General features: G+C 46.5%; 2 protein-coding genes across 10 annotated transcripts in view; one reads left to right on the forward strand and one right to left on the reverse strand.

Annotated features, from left to right (window-relative positions):
• The window catches only part of LOC139048765 (uncharacterized), a 148,020-nt gene that overhangs the window by 99,037 nt on the left and 28,874 nt on the right, over positions 1 to 20,109 (reverse strand). The window lies entirely within an intron of this gene.
• The window catches only part of LOC139048756 (zinc finger protein 271-like), a 344,730-nt gene continuing 327,972 nt past the window's right edge, over positions 3,352 to 20,109 (forward strand). Inside the window, exons 1-3 of one of the 8 annotated variants that reach the window (XM_070523336.1) lie at positions 3,951 to 4,131; positions 11,550 to 11,756; positions 14,098 to 14,304. In XM_070523336.1, coding sequence (XP_070379437.1) covers positions 4,065 to 4,131; positions 11,550 to 11,756; positions 14,098 to 14,304 — 481 coding nt within the window. In that variant the 5' untranslated portion in view covers positions 3,951 to 4,064. Of the gene's footprint in view, positions 3,750 to 3,950; positions 4,132 to 8,420; positions 8,548 to 11,549; positions 11,757 to 14,097; positions 14,305 to 20,109 lie in introns of those variants that run through there. The other 7 variants (XM_070523332.1, XM_070523329.1, XM_070523330.1 and 4 more) reach the window with 7 other exon arrangements.

Genomic DNA, 20,109 nt, shown 5'->3' on the forward strand with positions numbered 1-20,109 from the left:
CTCTCCCAAAATGTCATTATTTTCTGCCCATGCTTGAAGCTTTAATTTGATTGCCTGCATTGCTAGCCTGTATATTACCGATGTAATGGTCAACGGTCTATACGAGTGAATTCTGTCTTTCTCCCCCTTACCTTTATAAATTAAATTCATTCTACTTTGTCGCCAACTGTTTGGTATTCGTCTACCTTTTAAAGTTTTTTCAACTGCTTTCACGAGAGCTTCCTTACTTTTTGGTCCCAGTTCATTTATCAGCCTAACGGGAACCTCGTCTAGCCCTGTGGCTGTGCGCTTAGGAATTTTCTCTTCCGCTTTCTTCCAGTTTAAATTTGTAAGCACTAGCTCCTTTCCCCCTTGGGTCTCTGTCATGCTCTTTTTCTCTTCAAATACAACCTCGTCCTTGCCTTGGAAAGATTCGGCTGTTACTTTTTGGATGTAATTTATTGCTGCTTCTCCTTCCAGTCTGTTTTCATCTTCGTCTAGGATATGTTGTTGTATTGTTGTTGATTTCCTGCCTAATAATTTTATGTGATTCCAAAATATTCTAGGTGCGGCCTTCTTTTTCTCACGTATTTCTGACAACCAACTCTCACTTTCACCTTTTAATTTTGCTTGCACCAGTATTTGAACCATAGACTTTTTCTCCCGGTATATTTCCCATTTACCGGTTACTTCATCCTGTGGCAACTGCGCCTTCTTTGCCTGCCTGTGCTCTCGAGATGCTTTCTGTCTTTCGGCGATCGCTTCTCGTATCTCCTTGTTCCACCAGCTTTTCGGTTTCTTTTTTCCTTTCCAATGAACGTGTTGTTTCTCTTTCCGTATTTCTGTCGTTACTACACTTAGAAGCTCACCATATTCCCACCCCTTACTTGGCGACTTGCCAATTTCTTCCTCCACTCTAGTGACTATATTTGCTATTTGTTCAGCGTTCAAATTTGGGCTGGCCATTTTGCTTTCGTTGCTCTCTTTCCCAACTACATATCCCATTTTCAAAATGATGCGTTTATGGTCACTCCCTATGCTGCTAAACCCTTCCTCATCGATGACCATTTCTCTCAACTTATCCTGAATTCCTTCTGTCATCAGACAGTAATCAATGGTCGATTGCCGGTTTCCCACTTCCCACGTGATCTGTCCTTCACACTTAGGCCCTGTATTCACGATCACGAGGTTATGTTGCTCGCAAAGGTCTAGCATTAACTTCCCGTTATTGTCGGTATAGCCGTCTAAATCCTCTATGTGGGCATTCATGTCACCTAATAGGACTATCTCAGCACCATTCCCGAAACCCCTAATATCAGCGCTTATGCATTCTACTAATTCTTTATTCTTCTCTGTGCAATTTATTCCGGTCCACAAATACGTAACTCCAAGCCAAGTTTCTTTCCCACTCATTGTACCTGATAACCAAAGATGCTCTTGACATTGTGAATTTACTCTTTTCCATTTGGCTCCCTGATGGATGAGCATTCCGACTCCCCCTCCCTTTCTTTCCGACTTAGTTCTGTTGCACCCTTCCCATACATAATTCTCAATAAGTGGCGGCTCTTCTGAGTCTCTAAGGTGCGTTTCTGTAACCGCATATACCCCTATTTGTTCTCTATGTAACTGCTCCTCAATCTCTGCCCACTTTTCCTTTCTTCTGCCGCCCTGCATGTTTATGTAGCCTATTGCATGGCGAGCTCTTGTTCTTGCTTTCCTCCTTTTCCTCTTATCGACGGCGATGCTCTTCTGCTGTTCCCCTAGGGGACCTTCTTTATTACTACCTACTCTGACCTCCCGAGCGCCCGCGGGCCCCCTAAAAAAGCAACAGCGCGACCCCCAAGTCGCCAGCCCACTTCTCGTGCTAGCCTGTAATTGAAGTGGATCCCATCTCGTTTAAAACCACCACAACTTCTCACTTCCCTGTTTACTTCGACAACCTCGAAGCCTTTCTCTCGGCTCATTTTCCATATTGCCTCATTGGCAGCCATTACGGCTCTTTGTACGTGACTGTCACGCACAGGCACCTCCGGCACCGTGCACACCACGATCTGCACCTGAGGGGATAGCTTGCGCAAGTCGTCCACCCCCTTCGCCAAGCGCTGGGCTAGTCCTGGCCCTTTCCTGTTCAGGACGTCATTTAGCCCACCTGCTACTACGACAAGGTTGCGCACGTGGGCATTTTCCGTGAGCTTTTCTTTTGCTCGCTCCATGACAGAACCCAGCGTCTGCCCTGGAAATGTCCCTACCGCCACTCTTTTGTCGCCTTTCACCCTCTCCACAATTGCTTTTGAGCACCCAGCCATGTTTGAGTCGCCAGCGATGATCACCCTTTCACTCTCTCCTACCTCTCCCTGCTTCCCGGCTTCCTGTGGCTGCAGCGTCGCCTCCCGCGGGGCGTGTTGCGCTGCTTCGCTATAACTACGCCGATTCACCGGCGGCGAGCTGACTACCGCTTGCCCTGCCACCCTGCCCCCGACTTCGCATGTAGGGTCTACCCTACTTTCTGTGCTTTTGCCTCCGGCTTGGTGTTCCGACCCATCATTCTCCGCTGCGCGCGTCTCAAGCGCATCGAGACGCCTATGCAGTTCTGCTCTCCTTTCCTTCTCTTCTCCAAGCTCGGCCACGGTTCTTACTAATTGCGCGGCCTGCACCGCTTCCACCTTGACCAACTCGGCGACTTTCGCCTGCAAAGCTAACCGCCTCTCCCGCTCCTCCTTCAGGTCTGCTTTCAGCTCCTCGAACTTGGCTGTCCAATTTCCTTCGAGCTTTTGGACTGCTTCCCTGACCTTTTCGCACAGCCTGCACGTAAAGCTAGACTCTTCCGCGTCTGCTAAGCTCTGGAAACTGGTCTCGTCGAGGGAGCACCAGCGCAGGCACTCGTCGCACTGCACTTGCTCCGCATCCCCCGCGGCCTTCCCTCTGTTTGGTTTCATCGCTAGGCCTACTTCCTCAGGCTCAACGAGCACGTCCGCCAAATCACTTCGAAGAGCTAGCTGAGATAGTTACATAGGCCTATCAAACAGGTCCCGCCTAGCACCCAGGCCCAACGAGGGAAACCGCCAGATCCAGACAAAGCCGGCACGTTTACCACGCTTACCACGAATTCAAAATTTGCGCCCCCGCTCCATGCAAAACAAAAGAAGAAAAAAAGACCACCTAGCCACGAACGAAGTCGCTAAAGCCTCGACACAGGAGCGTCCGCACGCCCAATTACTATTTAAATACAAAAAACAGCTAATAAAAACAGAAGCAAGCTCAAAGCATGCACAAAAACTTATGATTTCGTCGTCGCCACGGAGCTCCGAAACGCACGTCCTTCCGCCACAAAACCAGGCAGTGCCATTCGTCGATCGCAGCGCCGCCAAAGAGTTTTTCGTCGTTGCGCGCCCGACTGGCAAGCATGCGCGCCCCATCCGTTGCCCTCACTCAACCGTTTTCTAGTACACTGCAGGGCAGGCGGCAGCAGCAAAAGAGCGACTTTGGTCGCAATGCCACAGTGCTTTGATAGAATAAATAACTGCTTTGCAACGATACCTCAGACCATCGTCAGGCACCCCGCGGTCTGTCCCATTATCAGGTCGTATAATTCCCGCAGTCCCCGTTTCCCAAGTACCGGTGCTACCGCAACGCACCTGGAACAAAGGTGAGAGTACTCAGAGTTTCGCACGATGACCTGTTCGTCTTCCGACACTTAGTTGTAGGAACAACCATAAAGCAATACCTCTGCCAAGCGCTCAAGTTAAGTGCACTAAGGAGAGCTTCACTCGGTAAGTGCACTTTGAGAAATCTAAACGTCGCGACTGGAGTGACGGTGTCACACGCAATAGAGTGCACTGCCGAAGTGGTGATCGCGCGAACTACCTTTGCTGCAATCGCGTCTCTCGTCACTTCTGTCGCTTCTGGTATCGCTTGTGCTTCTTCGTCTGTATACATGTCGGTGGTGCTGCTTTGTCTCGCTACTGTGTTCATGCTGTTGGTGTCGTGTGATGTGCGGCGGTTTTTTTGCCGCGGGAAAGTTTAGCGCAGAAGTCTCACAATAGGAAGAAGTTTCCAAGGCTGCTTCAGCGGCCAGATGCAACGTGATGCTGGTGCTCAATATGTTTATTCGCAGCGGGACGACGGCAGAGAGTGACAGTCACCCTTTTCACGGTGATCCCGTGGGCGCTGCCATGTTTAATCACGTGGTGACGCGTCCAATGCTTTCCTCAACTGCCTCCGTTACCAGCGTGTTTACAATGGATGCGTATGAAAGTGCCATCTCATTTCTCTAATTAAGCCGCACATATGAAATTGGCCTTAAGTAACAAAAATGCGCGAAACTGATGTCATTGTTCGGTCGACTGAGAATAGGATACACATACGGTACTCATTCTTGCCTGCTTACTGGTTGTGAACCTCTCCTTTGTGATAGGTGCAGTGAGAGGCTGGCTGGCGTTTTAGTGGCGTGACGGGAAGCAGAAGCTGAACAAAAAAAGCACTCCTATAGCATACCGATGTCACATTCCCCTTCATCCAGTAATGCTTCTTGGAGCAGAACCAAGCTTTAAATTTTTTACAAGATGTCAATTTACTGCGCATTATAAGTCCATGATATTAGTAGCACATGCTCTCACAAGAGGCTCATGCTGTGAGAGTAGCAATGTGTGTGGCACAATTCCTCCAGGCCACTGTGCTTAAGGGCCTTGGACAGGCAGTAGTGCTACTTGTAGCGACATATTATAGTATATCACTTCTTCATAGTACATCCTTTTCCACAGCATATATCATGTATGAGTATCTAGTTTTATTAAGAATATATGCACTTTCCAAAGAATATTTTTTAGGCCTCTATACTGCCGTGTTTCATCCACTTCTCAATGATCATTATTCAGCAATGGCAGTTTCCTATTATAGCCTTGGCGCCAATAAACCCCAATCATCATCATCATTGTTGTTTCTCTAGAACAAAGTGCTCTGCGAAAAGGGTCAGTATATGGAAACACATGCTGCGCTGAAAGAATATCTCACAGACAAGCCTGATGTGTGTGAACGTTGTGTTGAGTACGAGAATCCATATTTTCATTCTTGAGAACAAATCTATATTGATTCCTCTTGGAAGATGTGGATGCTGGTTTACGGCGCAATGGATGACTTAATTGTTCTTGGTCTTCACGAACACAACTCGAAGGCAAGAAATGTGATGCCAAAGCGAAGCTGATGAAGAGACAGAGCTCAAGTGGTTGCAGGCACTCCGGCGGAAGCTTGTAGATATGTGCTTTATGTAGGTTTTAAAGCAATTGTGCTTCGAATTTTGTAGTGCTTGCTTGCAAAATACGCACTAATGACTCTCATCATCAAGCTCGTGACCGTGGTTTTGCCTTTTGTACTCTGAAAGCTTGAACTTATTGAAGACGACACCACATAACAGCGATATGGAGATTGTTTTAAGGAGGCAACTCGTAGGTGGAATCTCTTGACTTATGGCAACTGTTGTCCATGAAAAGTAGTGCACCTGATTAGCTGCATGAAAAGCTGCAACAAAATCCACAAAATGATATTTTGAGCGGTTATACTACCCTCAAAACCATAACTGAAATTGTCCTTAGAGAAAATCAAGCACGGACAAGTGTGCATAACATATCAAGCCAAAGTAAGACAGTGACATATGAAGTCATATGTGCACTACCGACAGTGTGGTGCACAGTATAAACAAAAGCTTGTAAATGTCATCTTTGGCTGCAGAGGCAACTTCGTTCGACCAAGCCTCCGTACACAACCTTCAAGCAAATACAGAAATATGCATGGGCAAAATGAAGAAAAATGCCTGTGGCTTCAAATTTATGTGATTCTCGACCCTCACTAGCCTCTTTACAAAGATATGAGGTCATTTAAAACCATCCTGGGATATTCACCATTATTGAACGTGTAGAGAATTAAACATCAATTCGCTGCACACTTGAGAGTATAGTTTCTTGTGATTTATTCTGGAAAACCCCAGTCAGACTGGAGAAACCATCTGTGAGTGTCTGCATTTGGATATGATGATTTCTAACTGTTGACATATCTAATGAAGCTTTATATAATCAAGCACATGCACTTGACTAAAAAAAAAAATTAAGAGGACCGTTTACAAAGCACATGCATTTGAACCACCAGAAAATAATTAAAAAATTACTTTGAAAAGGGGTTGCACAAGCAAATAAAACCCGTCACATTGTTCGTTGCCAATTTTGTTCATAGAAAAGAAAATCCTTTGAACATTGAATGTTCAGTTGTCGAATCGGTTGTTGCCACTTCCTGCCGATCACATTGAACATTCATCTTTTTATATGTATAAGTGACATGTAAAAATTGCTTGTACAAATTAGGTTTATTAGACGCAGAGCAGATGTGGCACATTAATTTCAGTTTCCAGATAGGTGTTTAGTTTGTAGCAGTAAGTTTGCAGAAACTCCACTGAAGTTGTCTAAGTATGCATACCATAGTGTGCGTAAGCGTATAACCCTAAATTTGTTTGCCCACGCCCAAATTTCATGTTGGCCCACCCCTAAATAGGTTTCTCCAGGCATCTTCTATGGAGCACTATGTATCCCTATGGATATGCATAAATCTGATCATATGGGTTTTCTTTTGGAACAGTCCTTTCCTTCCGTTGTTCCTTGTTGCTTATAAAGCTACCAATCGTCTACATTTACACAATTAAAATGATTAAATGCGTTAACTGCACAAACTACACATTTTTGTGCAGATACAAGGCATTACATTCTTCGCATGACAGACAGATTTTGCTAGGGTACTCGCCAAAGAATGCTTATGCATTAAAGTAATGAGAGGTGGTTAGCTTACTAACAAAGGAGTAGCATTTGGCCACCTTATGATCTTGAGCAGCATGCAATATGTTTGTCATATCGCTGATTATGTACAGGAGCTTGTCTTTATTGCACATGTTATGAATATGCTGCTAGAAAAAACACTGAGTATGCAAATAGGGTGCTTTTAACTAGATTAGTTGGAAAGCAGAATTGCCAAGCCTGACCGCTGATTTGCATCGTACAACTTCAGGCTTGAGGTGCCAACTACATGTGTATGTCGAGGTTGGTACAGGGAAGTTTTGTTTTTCACATTAACCTCCGTATAAAAATTTGAGTGGGCAGCTAAACTACATTTACTAATGAGCAAGTGGCACAGGTTAGGTGGGGGAAAACAGTGCATGGCAGCAGGCATAGTACACGAAGCACCGTGTGTGAGGGAACATGTGACTGCAAGACACCCTGACAGGCACCGCTGAGCTTAGTGTCGCAAGTTGGCAGCGCCGCGCTTCCTTTTCTCGTCTGTCTTCCGGATTGGCTTGAAGTGGCTTGCTACATGCTTGCGTGCGCTTTCACTCATCACTCCTTCTCTTTCCTCTGGATTAAATTGGCGTGGCTCGCTACGTGCTTGTGCTTGCATTTCCAAGCACATATTGGCGTGTGCCTGCTTTTTACACTGGGCTTTCAATAGATCACTCGCTGCTCGCGCTTAAAGATGAAGTGAGTGCCGGCTAGCATAGAAGTGCTTTAACGCAGGCTTGCTTTGTATGTAAGCATGCAAGAATGCCAGAAAACATTTCATGCAACCAAAGGGTCCGACAACTATATTCTTTTTCTTTACTTTGTGATGTACCTCGCCGTGTAACCACTTCTAAGAAGCACAGGAAGATCTGAAGGCACTCAAAAGAGCACGCAATGTTTATTCTCAGCTGTATATGTAACCGTGTGAGGTCAGCGCCCAGTGGCTTTTGGGGACACAGATACAGAAGGTGCAACAGCATAATGCAACTCATGCTCAATAACAGCGTGCAAGCACTTATCAGCAAAAAGGCATCGGCTTGTCCACAGCCCCAAAAGAATGTAGTGTCTTTCTTGAGAAGGTCAGTCAGTGGATGGGTGATATCCGCAAAATGTTTAGCAAACTGACGAAAATAAGAGCAGAAGCCCATGAAGCTGCAGAAATCTTTTGCTGCGCAGGGGCACAGGAAAATTATTGACATCAATCTTATCAGGATCAGAATGTATACTGGCAGCAGTGACAAGGTGGCCAAGAACTTTGCAGTGTCCAAAATGGCACTTGGAAGAGCTAAGGTAAAGCCCAGCCTCCCTAACAACTTCAAAAATAGCGGCCAAGTGACTGAGATGGCTGTCGAAATGTAGAGGAATATACGATGGACATTGTCCAGATAACAAACAGTTAAACCACTTATAGCCCTGAAGGATAGAGTCCATCATTCTTTCAATAGTTGCTGAGGCATTACAAAAATCATTACAAAGGCATAACCTTAAAATGTAAATTCCGTCTGGTGTAACAAAAGCGGTATTGTAAAACACGGGATAGTTGATGCATTCTGTTAAGAAAAACCAACCTCTTTCCTGTCCTTCTGTATGTTTCCTGTGTGCATCTTTTTTTGGCTGGTTTTTTCTCAGTACAGTGAGAGCAGTCTTCTCATGGTCAAGTTCATCAACGGAAATCTGCCAAAAGCCAGATTGGAGGCGAAGAGAAGTATTTCCATCTGTGAACGCAGTTGAGGGCATCATCAGTCCACAGGACAGGGTACATATCCTTTTTCCTGATCTGGTTCAGTTGACAGTAGTTGACACAAGATCGCCAGCTGCCATTCTTCTTTTTGATCAGGATAACCAGCAATGCCCAAGGACACAAAGACGGCTCAATTGCACTTTTCCTAAGTTTCTTGTCTACTTCAGCATGGATAACGTTTCATTCTTTGTGAGACACAGGATAAGGTCTCCTGCGGGTTGGACTAGTATCACCAGTGTCATTCTTATAAGCTACAATGGAAGTCTGTACCAGCAGGCGATCTTCCAAGTCAGACTTCACAATAAGACATCTGCATGTGACAAAAGACCTGTAGCCTGCTTAGTAAGCAGGTCTTCAGCAACCATCTTTGAAAATATGCCAGGATCCGACGTTGCTGAACTTATCGGACAGCAGGTAAATGAAGACAAGTATGGACCATCCAATACAGAGATAGCCGTATTGTCAATGGGAGAAGCGTTGCTGAGTGACATGCCTTCTGGACAACTTATGTACCTTAACCAAAATTTTCAACGGGAAGAAATATGCAGTTATTGGCAATAGTCACAATGGTATAAGGAATGACAACTCTGCTTAGCCGGAGAACATTGAGATTAAGAGTCTGCCTTTAGTCGTTATCTGGAACAGATGCGTATACATCCCATGTATACGCATACGCATATACATGGGAGCTGGGGATGGCAACCATACGAAGTCTACAGAACAAAAACAAGGCCTAGCTGATTTTGGAGGACACCACTGAATAGGCCACTTGAGTTAGAGGAGGCCAGCACTGCAGTTGATCAGTGCTGAATAGTCCGAGAAATAGTCGAGGCTGAAGAAGAAGTCGCGGGAACGCTGTTCAAGAACAGAAAATTAAACAGAAGTGTTGAAACCAGCAACAGTTACTTGGGCGCTGGACATACCAAGGATAATGGGCGTTGCTCCGTCATCTACCCGGATAGCATGAGATGCGGCAGTTGTAAGGACTTCAGATGGCTACAAAGGTGGTTGCTCGTCACCAAGATATGGGCTCCAGTATCAACAAGCACTGGAACAAATAAACCATCGACTTCTAGCTTGACCATGTTGTGTCTGGTCGGCAGGATGAGAGGCTTTGGCGGTGAGGTTGACAATGCAGCATCCACCTCCGGGAGCTCCATCCTTTTGTTTTTTGAAGGTATATGCCCAGGTCAGAATCACGCCCACAGGTGCCAGGGCTCGGGTGACCTGGACGGGCATCGACTTTCAGGCAAACGGGACTGGTGACTGCTCGGCGACGGTGATCGACTGCGCTGCGTGGTTGTGCCGTCAAGTGTCGTGCAGGTTCATCTCAACTTGCGGCTGGAGATGGCAAAAACTGTTATCTGGAAGAGGCCTGTTCAAGAACGGCATCGATGACCAACAGTTGCGACAGTATCGGGCAATGTGCCCAACATGGCGAAAAGTGAAGCAAATAGGTTCGTCAAACGGTGTTCGCCACCCTGTCATGTTGCGAGAGCCTCGAAGGATCCACTGATTTTGTGTGTGCACGAGCGAAGGACGTGCGGATAGCTTGGAACTGGCCACGGTACATACTGACTGCAAGCCCTCACTAGCGAGTTCTTGACACACAATAGCCTGAACAGTGTGAACCATAGAAGTGCATGTATGAATTACAGGTGGGTAACGATCTGCAGGACACATGGCTTTCAACTTCCTCTGCACAGTCTTTGTCAGCTGCTTTGAAGGATGCTGCCGGCGAAGGAGAGTCCTGTCAGTCATCACAAGAGGATGGTGCAGTCGTATTAGGAAGCCGTGCAAGTGGCTGATGCGACAACTTTTCACTTGCTCAAAACGCTTGCATTTCGTGATAATATCATTAACCGAAGTACACTTATAAAGGAGTAAATTGAAGGCATCATCAGCAATACCTTTTTAGGTGTTAGGTTTTAGGTTAGGTTTTTGTTTTAGGTTTTTTAGGTGTTAGGTAGGGCAAATGGCTGTGAGCGTAGGTTAGAGAGGTCCAGGATTGTTCTCAATTTGAAGAGATAAAGATATGATTAGTTAAGAGAAAACAGGCTAGCAAACCTAGTCATAGACAGGGTAAAAGTAGATTACAAGACAAGGGTAATTGGAGATAAGTGCGAGATGCCGCCCTGGGCCATTGAAGAGTTGCACATACCCAGTGAACCAGCTTGGCCTCAAAAAGGTCTGTTGAAGAGCAGCACATAGACAATGTTACATGCTCCCTCAGCAGTTAGTTGCCTCAGCACAGCAGTCAGGTGCTCTACCCATTTGGCCATAGACTACCCAGTGGGCAGAGTTGGCAGGAAAGAGGCTAGGTGCGGACGCCGCACACATACATACATACATACATACATACATACATACATACATGCATGCATACATACATACATACATACATACATACATACATACATACAATCTTGCTTGCATGAATGCACACACACACACAGCTACCCCTAACCGGATGAAATTCCTAAACAATGCTGTTTTATTAAAGAAACATTTTGGCAAGCACTGTAATGTGTAAGGTACGTAACCGATGGTCTTTCAGGGTTACAGAATGGGTACCAGCAGAACTGACGTGTCATTGTGGACAACAGACAACCAGGTAGTGTGATGAAATAGAAATTTTGCAAGCACATAATGGTATCAGCCGGCACAAGACATGGGGATCTTAGAGTGGACATTAAAGTAGCCGATCACGACGACCTTAGGATCTTGCAGTCTCTTTTCATTATTTGGACTACACTGATAGCTTCAGAATATATCACAGGGAAAACTGTCTGACATATGTTCAACTGTCATAATCCTTTCACAGAAAAGAGGTTGCTTTGCTTTAGAGTAATCAATGTGGTTTACCACCTGTAGCCTTTTAGGAATACTGAACCGGAAGGGTTATATTGTATTCCATGGCTATGCATTGTAAAGTGCCCCTTCATTTATTCTGTTGTTGCATTTACATTTTTTCGATACCGTAACAGGACTGTAATCACCCCAAATATTTTCTGCAGGCTTCACAAATGCGATGAGCCTAGCTGACAGCATCCCTGCCAAAATGGAATGCCACACCCCTTCCAAGGTCGTCGGTCAGGTCGAGGTTGGCATGCAGTGCAGCTTGCCTCTGGCTGACAAGTCTGTCGGGTGCTGCTTCAAAGCATGGAGCGAGTCTAGGAGCATACAGACTACAGAGACTCTGGAGCAGTTAAACTCCACCTCAGGTGGGCAGTGACTGGCACTTCTCTTACATTTGCTTGCGTGTATGAGCGTTGTGAAAAGCCAAGTCCTAGTAGCTTGGTATAACTTGCTAAAGTGCGTGTGACATTCTACTGCTGAGGAAAAATCAGCAGGTTTGCGAGCCTTGTCTTCATACTGATTGGAGCAAAATGCAGAAATAATGCATTACTGATCAGATTGAAGCAACTAAGATGGCAGAGTTCAATCCAGAGCCCTCATGACTTGACGTTCTTGTAGGCCTGATGTTGCTCTGTGATAATGTTACATCCTTGAGTCTCTCATTTATGCCTAAAGTGGTGTATTTGTGTAGTCAACCTTTTGTTTAGGCTGAACGAAATTAAAGCAAAATTATTTAATGTGGTTAAGGATACTACAAACAAAATATACTTTGTTTTATCGATATGCTGATCCATTAAGGGAGGCAGAAACCACATGTGAACTGTCAGGAATCTTTTCTAGGACAACTTTGAGTCACGACATCCCGCAGCACATCATTAGCAATGACTAAGCAGGACTAGGCATGTGCATCAATGTTGTAGCGACCATCTGTCACTTCGTTGTAGAGCTGTGCATTGGCTCGGGCCAGCCCGAAAGCCTGGACCCGGCCCGCAGGCCGGGCTCAGGCCATTTGGAGATTCTCTCGCTCGGGCTTGCGCTGGGCCTGGGCCAGGCTTTCTACGTCTCGGACGGGCCGGTCGGGCTCCCCGATCTCGACTGTGCATCTTATGCGAAAGTATGCTTCTTGTCTCGCATGTAGGTATAGCAGGAAGTGCAATGTATTTATTCATCAAAAATGGAATCTACAGGGACGGGAGAAAATTGCAAATGCTAACAAAAGGCAAACGAAAGCTAGCGGAGGATCACAATGCGTTTTCAGTTCTACCAACTACCGATGTTGTGGAAAAGCCGCCGCTTGCAGGCACCTCCCAGTGAAAAGGCTGATAAGGGAAGCGTTTGGGAAGCAAAGATTAGTCTGTGTATGACGCACGCAGGATCGGTTTTGCCACACATACAAATTAGCCAAGCGGCGGCGTATAGGGGGCTTTTTCTATGGGCAGTGGTATTGCTTGAAGACTGGTCGTTGACCGAAGTCGACAGGAAGCTCATGTCGTCACTGCCCATGCTAGAAAGGTCACTGTTTTCTTTCAACAGCACCTTAGAAAAGGATTAACTTTTTCAACTCGCCGCTGTCGGCGCCCAAAAAAGGGTACGATCGGCTGTTTTGTGGCATTCTCAGGACGAGGCTTCACAAAGCTTTGAAGACGCGCACAAGCAAGCTCTTGTCTTAACTCATCAATGGATGACTTGTTTTTGCACAAAAACTTAGAATAACAATTGTGTGCGCGCGCTGGATCTGTATATATTCACGATTTTGTCATATGGAATGCAAGAGTTCAACATTATAAGGTCATTTATATAAACTGATTTTCCTGATTTTGTTTCTTTTTGTGTCGGCGTCGCTTCAGCCGGGCCGGGTTAAAGCCTGGCCCGGCTCAGTATTGCGGCCTGTGCACAGCTCTACTTTGTTGTCCCCTGTTCTCAGAAATCCAGTTTTCCTTGCCATAGGGGTCATTGTGCCTTGCTCCGGAAATCCATCTTGCCTCACAGTGGAGGTCATTTCCCACTGCTCTTTCTTGGAACCTAGGCAGCTGCCCAACTGGGGCACCACCACAACAGCCACTTGGCAAACCTGCTTTTGCTATTGAACAAGCCAATTGAGTGTGCATTCTCAAGCTCTCATAATGCGTATTCCTTGCCTACCCTAAAGAGAGCTCCGAAGAAGTTGTGACGCGGGACATTACATTTTATTTTCGAACACTAGCCGTGGACAATGTTACTCCTACACCTGCTGACAGAGACGGTGACATGATTACATCTCCTGTTATTGCCGCAGAGCTTCAACTACCCATCTTTTGGCCCAAGAATCCCTGAGTTTAGTTTATGCAAGTAGAGGTCCCTTTTTAACTCTCTGTTCAAAACAAAAATGGCGTTCAGCAAGTCGAATCATACACCGGTCAGTCGGTGCATGGTGCTGTCGATCGAGTTGGCTCAAGGAGTTTCCGAGAAATCAAATGAGAGGTTGCAAGGTATCCGAACTTTCGGCCGTTGTTATACATTATGGTCTGTAGGGAGAATGGCAGTGGCACGTGAAGTAGACCGACTAATCGAGCATGTCCGAATTTTTGCAGTCTGGAAAATCAATCGGCGACTGTATTCTATTCCATGGCTATGCATTGTAAAGTGCCCCTGCATTTATTCTGTTGTTGTATTTACCTCTTTTCGATACCGTAACAGCACTGTGATCACCCCAAATATTTTCTGCAGGCTTCACAAATGCAATGAGTGTAGCTGAAAGCGTCCCTGCCAAAATGGAATGCCACGCCCTTTCCAAGGTCGTCGGTGAGGTCGACGTTGGCGTGCAGTACAGCTTGCCTCTGGCTGACAAGTCTGTCGGGTGCTGCTTCAAAGCATGGAGCGAGTCTAGGAGCGTGCAGACTATGGAGAATCTGGAGGAGTTAATCTCCACCTCAGGTGGGCAGTGACTAACACTTCTCTTACATTTGCTTGTGTGTGTGAGCGTTGTAAATGGCCAAGTCTGAGTAGCTTGGTATCACTTGCTAAAGTGCGTGTGACAGTCTGCTGCTGAGGACAAATTAGCAGGTTTGCGAGCCTTGTCTGCATACTGATTGGAGCAAAATGCAGAAATAATGCTTTACTGATCACATTGAAGCAACTAAGATGGCAGAGTTCAATCCAGAGCCCTCATGACTTGACGTTCTTGTAGGCCTGACGTTGCTCTGTGATAATGTTACATACTTGAGTTGCTTAGTTATTCTTAAAAAGCGGTGTATTTCTGTAAGAACCGGCATAGAGATCAATGCAGAATTTCAGTCGACCCCTCTGTTTAGGCAGAACAAAATTAAAACAAAATTCCTTAATCTAGTTAAGCATACTACAAACAAAATATACTTTGTTTTATCAATATGCTAATTCATTAAGGGAGGCAGAAAGCACATGTGAACTGTCAGGAATCTTTTCCAGGACAGCTTTGAGTTACGTCCCACAGCACATCATCAGTAATGACTAAGCAGGACTAGGAATGTGCAACAATGTTGTGGCAACCATCCATGGCTTTGTTGTCCCCTCTTCTCGGAAATCCAATTTTCCTTGCCATGGGGTCCTTGCTCGGGAAATCCAGTTTACCTCGCAGTGGACGTCATTGCCTGCTGGTCTTTCTTGGAACCTAGGCGGATGCCCAACTGGGGCACCACCACGGCCACTTGGCAAACCTGCTTTTACTATTGAACAAAGCCAGTTGAGTGTGCATTCTCGAGCTGTCATAATGTGTATTCCTTGCCTGCCCTAAAGAGAGCTCCCAACAAGTTGTGACGCAGGACATTATGTTTTATTTTCGAACACTAGCCATGGACGATGTTTCTCCTACACCTGCTGACAGAGACGGTGACATGATAACATCTGCTGTTATTGCCGCAGAGCTTCAGCTTCCCAGCTTTTGGCCCAAGAATCCCCAAGTTTAGTTTATGTAAGTAGAGGCTCCTTTTTAGCTCTGACACATCGCTTCGCAGACAGCAGTGTACCTGCATGTCGTTGCCACGCCGATGCCATAGGTGACCTGCTAGTGGGTACGCCTTTGGTCACTGCATAGGATGACCTGAAACACATGGTTCTGCAGTGCCTCGAGCCATCACAACACCGCGTAGGTGCAACAGCTCCTCTTTCTTGAACTCGCCGACCAACAAGCGTTACAACTGCGGCACTGGCTGCAATAATTACTGGGCGAGCACTCTGCAAACAAGAGCCAGGTTCCAATTTTGCACAAAGTTTTCTTGCAACACCTCCCACAGTCCTTAGCATGGTGCGGATGGGATTGGTTAGCTACGTTTGCTGACTGCATGTGACCGCTCGTATGTACACCGCTACCTATGGCCATTCTGAGAGTCTTGGAGCCAAGAGACTGGCTCTCATGCCTAGAGGAAACAGTCGACCACTTTGCCAGTGCACTGGAGAAGCTGGCGACTGGCAGCAACACTGATGACCAACTTCAGCATAACCATACAGCTTCACCGTCTCACAGTGCCTTAGCAGTTGGGCTGGTACCACCGTCACTTTCGCAAACAAGCAAGTTGCTGCGCTCAGCCCTGTTCGTGGGCGGGAAATGCACCGGCCAGTCGCTAACGATGGCATGTGACATTGGCCCTCGAACAAGTCACTTTTTCATGGTTGTCAACCGTGTCACCGTCACCTGCCTCCTCATAGAGATTGGAGCCGAGCTGTCTATCCTTCCTGCCACGGCCGCAGATCGCCAGTGTGCCAAATCCTCACCCATGCTCCACACAGTGAACAACAATGCCATCGTGTCGTATGGGCTCTGGTCAATAACGCTAGCCATCGGATTTGGGCGCTTGTATTGGTAGGGTTTTGTGATCACCGACGTCATCTTGACCCCAAGGCATCAAGCCACTGGAATAATGGGCGCTGGCAATCGAGGACTTCCCCTCTCCAACCTACTTCGGAAGGTTGCTTGAGTTCTTAGGGCTCGTGAATTTTCGCAGGTGCTTCAAACCATCCCGTGCGCAAGTTCTTCAGCCACTTACTGACGTGCTGCATTGTGACTCAAAAAAAGAAAGAGAACATGCCTACTTTCCATTGGTACTTGGAGCAAGAACACTCCTTTCGGAAAGCAAGGACATGGTTGACGACCGCAGTGTTTATTTATTTATTTAGCATACCCTCGGGGACATTACAGCATTATAGAAGGGCGTGGTTAAAGCAAAACGGGTAAATTCAACAAACAGGAGTTAATAAAGCAGGACGTTATATATATATATATATATATATATATATATATATATATATATATATATATGTATATACCGTATTTACATAATGATCGCACTCGCGTAACGATTGCACCCCTGAATTTTGTCGTCGAAATTCGATTTTTTTTTATTTCCCGTGTAGTGATCGCACCCCGAACTTGCCACAACGATATGTTGTGTGCCAAGTCTGTCTAATGATGATTGTGCTTACCATCTGTTGAATGCTACGCGAACGAACCAAGCATATGCACACACCAAACATATTTAAGTAGATGCCTCATTTCATTACTTTCATCACTGTCCGCACTTCCACGACAAAAAGAACAAAAAGAGATACAACCAAACTTGCCTTTATTATGTGTAGGCTTTATAATGGTTGTGCTCAACAACAAAAAAAGGCCTTTCGATTCTTCTCATCTGCACTCGTGGGCACGCAACAAATTGCGAGCGGCAACGATAGTAGCCACATTTACACTGATACGTTAAAAGTGTAGTGTAACTTATTAATACGCCAACGCTTGTAACACAGCTAAGATATTCACCCACCCTTAGCGCAAGCATGTGGTATTAGGATAGTAGTCAAGACAGATGCCGCAGTTTCCACAGCATGCCCGTCATGTGTTTCTATGTCACTGGCAGGTAAGCGCGCCCATCTGTTTCTGCCCCCTCAACATGGACATCGCTACGTTATTGCCGCAAACTTGCCGTTAATTAAGATATTATTCATTACTGATACGGAAGAAACTGTTTCAATCCACGTAACGTACTCACGAGAAGAAAAAAAAAAATTGCGTTCGGCGTGTTTGGCTTGCTCCGTCGGCCGCTATTTTTGTTTTGCTGTCCCGCACCCAGCGGTGGCATAGAGGTAGAACACCCGCCTCACGTGCAAGAGGTCGGTGGTTTGAATCCTGGTGCCGCGCAATTTTCCACCGGATTAAAAAAAAAAATTCGCATGTTAAAATTGCATAAACAGGCTGGAGTGTGGCCTGATGCCGGTGACCACAACCGGTAACGCACTCCCTCAGCAGAGCAGGATTGGCCACCCTGGTGCAGTACTTGGCCACAACCTCCTATATGAGTGTTTACAGGAGGTATTCAGAGACCTGGATTGGGAAGAATTGGGGATAAAAGTTACTGGAGAATACCTTAAAGGGAAGCTGAAACACTTTTCGAAAAAAATGAGTTCTCTGCGGCATTCTACAGTTTTGAGTCCCCTGAACACGAATGTCTGGTTCAAAAACGGCGGAAACAACCGCCACCGGCTGTTTTTCAAGAAAACGCGCACCAGCGCCTCAGGGCATCGCGCGAACGCCGCTGTTGCCCGTGATTGGTCGGGGCCGCTGTGACGTCGTTGGCGGCAGTCGCCGGTCGGCGCCGCCGCATGTCTCCGTTTCAGAGCGTAGCACCATTCCTTTCTCTCTGGTAGCACACGGTTCTGCGGTTCTGGCTTCATAGCTGAGTTGTAAGATGGAACGTTCTCGCTGTCTCCGACAGCTGGTATTTTCGCCGTACATGTTTGAACCGACAGCCGATGCGGAAAACGATGGCGGCAACGGCGGCAACGACGATGTTGAGTGTGCCAACAGCGAGAGCGATGTGTGCACCTTCTCGCGCGCTGGAAATCTTAGCTGGTACGTATGTTTTTTTTTTTTTTCGTGTAGTTGCATGTGGCAATAACGGGAGAACAAACGCGCTAAAGTGTCACTGGGAACATGCTGCTGGAAGAATGCCAAAGCACTAACTTCTCATTAGATTCTAAACACGGATGCAATTCCGCAATGCCAAGCACCTTGCCGCTGCTTGTCTAAAGTCCCGTGGTTTTTTCAGCGTTGATACACGATTGCGAACATAAGTGCCACGTTTCAAAGCGCGCACATGCAGTGCTGTGAGGTACAGTCATGGAAGTTGCTTATCATACACATCCAGAGATGACCAGAGGTATTATATGTGCAATATTCATACTATGGTTCGACGACTTTGCGAGTGTGGCTCGATCAAGAATCGGTATGCGTGCTCCATGCTAGTGTTGACATAAAGATATTAGGCAGTTTTAGCACCGCCGTGTGGTAAACACGATAACTGAACCGTACGTCGGAAGTCACTAGGCAAGCCTACACTCCATTTAATACCTCAGGTGCAACGCTGTGGAAGCTACGCTCGAAGTCCGGCCACCAAAATTTATTACTGCGCGCGTTTCCGTCTATGCATTGCAGCGTGCCAGTGGCGTTTGCTTGCGCGAGCATGCACGTGAAGCTGCCGCGACGGGCTGCAATTAAATACCGAAATCTACAGAATGAAATTTTTACACGCCGAGTTCAACTACACTAACACGAGCATGAAAATATTACCGTAACGCCTCATGTCGTGCGATTTGAACATGAATGCTGAACAGCTAAATCTGCGGGCACCGCGAGGTAGGACGAATAACAAATATCACTGAATGCGCAAGCGTACCCCCGGCCAGTTATTTCACCGTATCAGAACAGCGTCGAGCAAACAGCTGTAGTACAGTGTTCCGTGACAAAGCGGAGAGGCGAAACAGGATGAAAACGTCAAGCACTTTCCACGTAGGTGCATATTCCCGGCTGTGCCTCCACCTTGCTTCGTTGTAGACCGTTTGTTTGACACTAAGGTGATCAACAGGTAAAAAATTGCCCGTGTGCACATTAAAACCCTTACCTCACACTTTCTCCTCTTGGCAAAGGCCGCTTTCGGAGGTGGCGAGGTGTTTCTCTTGTAGGAGAATATAGACGGAACAACGCCGGGCTTCAGTCGCCCCGATTTAACTGGAATACCGATTGCCCGCATCGTTGTCAAGCTCCGATGATAGTCACTGCCGCGGAAATGGTCCGAGCACAGCACAGTTGATTTTGTCGGCACGAACTTATCTCCTCACCGCACGTACCCACTGCGCTGCAAGCTTCTTTTCCTTCGGGAATTTGTGAAACACCACATCGTCTCGCCCGCCTGTGTTCGCGCAGCCGAATGCTGCACAGAACGAGGGCATGTTGGGTGCCCTTTGCTGTAGGCACTCACGCAGCACAGAAGGAAGGAACAGTTTACGAAAATCACAAAATAAGCGTGAGCGGCGGCAGATCTCTCATAGCGTCGTTCAGTAAAGCGCAGTAAGGAAAGAGGCATGCCAGCACATGTCAGCATGCCGGTGGTCCGCAGGTCGGTTGGCTCGGTCTCCACCCATGACGTCGCTCTCACCGGTTCTCTCCTCTGGCAACAACCTCACCCGGCGCTCCGGGAAGCGATGGGGGCGTGTCCACGCGGGTGATTTAGAAAGCGATTTCCGCCCCTTATATTAACAAAATGAAACAAAAATTTCGGACCCGTAAATTATTAGGTCTGTTCTTCCCTTTAATAACTTGCGATACGCTGATGATATTGCCTTGCTTAGTAACTCAGGGGACCAATTGCAATGCATGCTCACTGACCTGGAGAGGCAAAGCAGAAAAGTGGGTCTAAAAATTAATCTGCAGAAAACTAA

Source organism: Dermacentor albipictus, chromosome 8 (assembly GCF_038994185.2).
Source record: "Dermacentor albipictus isolate Rhodes 1998 colony chromosome 8, USDA_Dalb.pri_finalv2, whole genome shotgun sequence".
NCBI lineage: Eukaryota > Metazoa > Arthropoda > Arachnida > Ixodida > Ixodidae > Dermacentor > Dermacentor albipictus.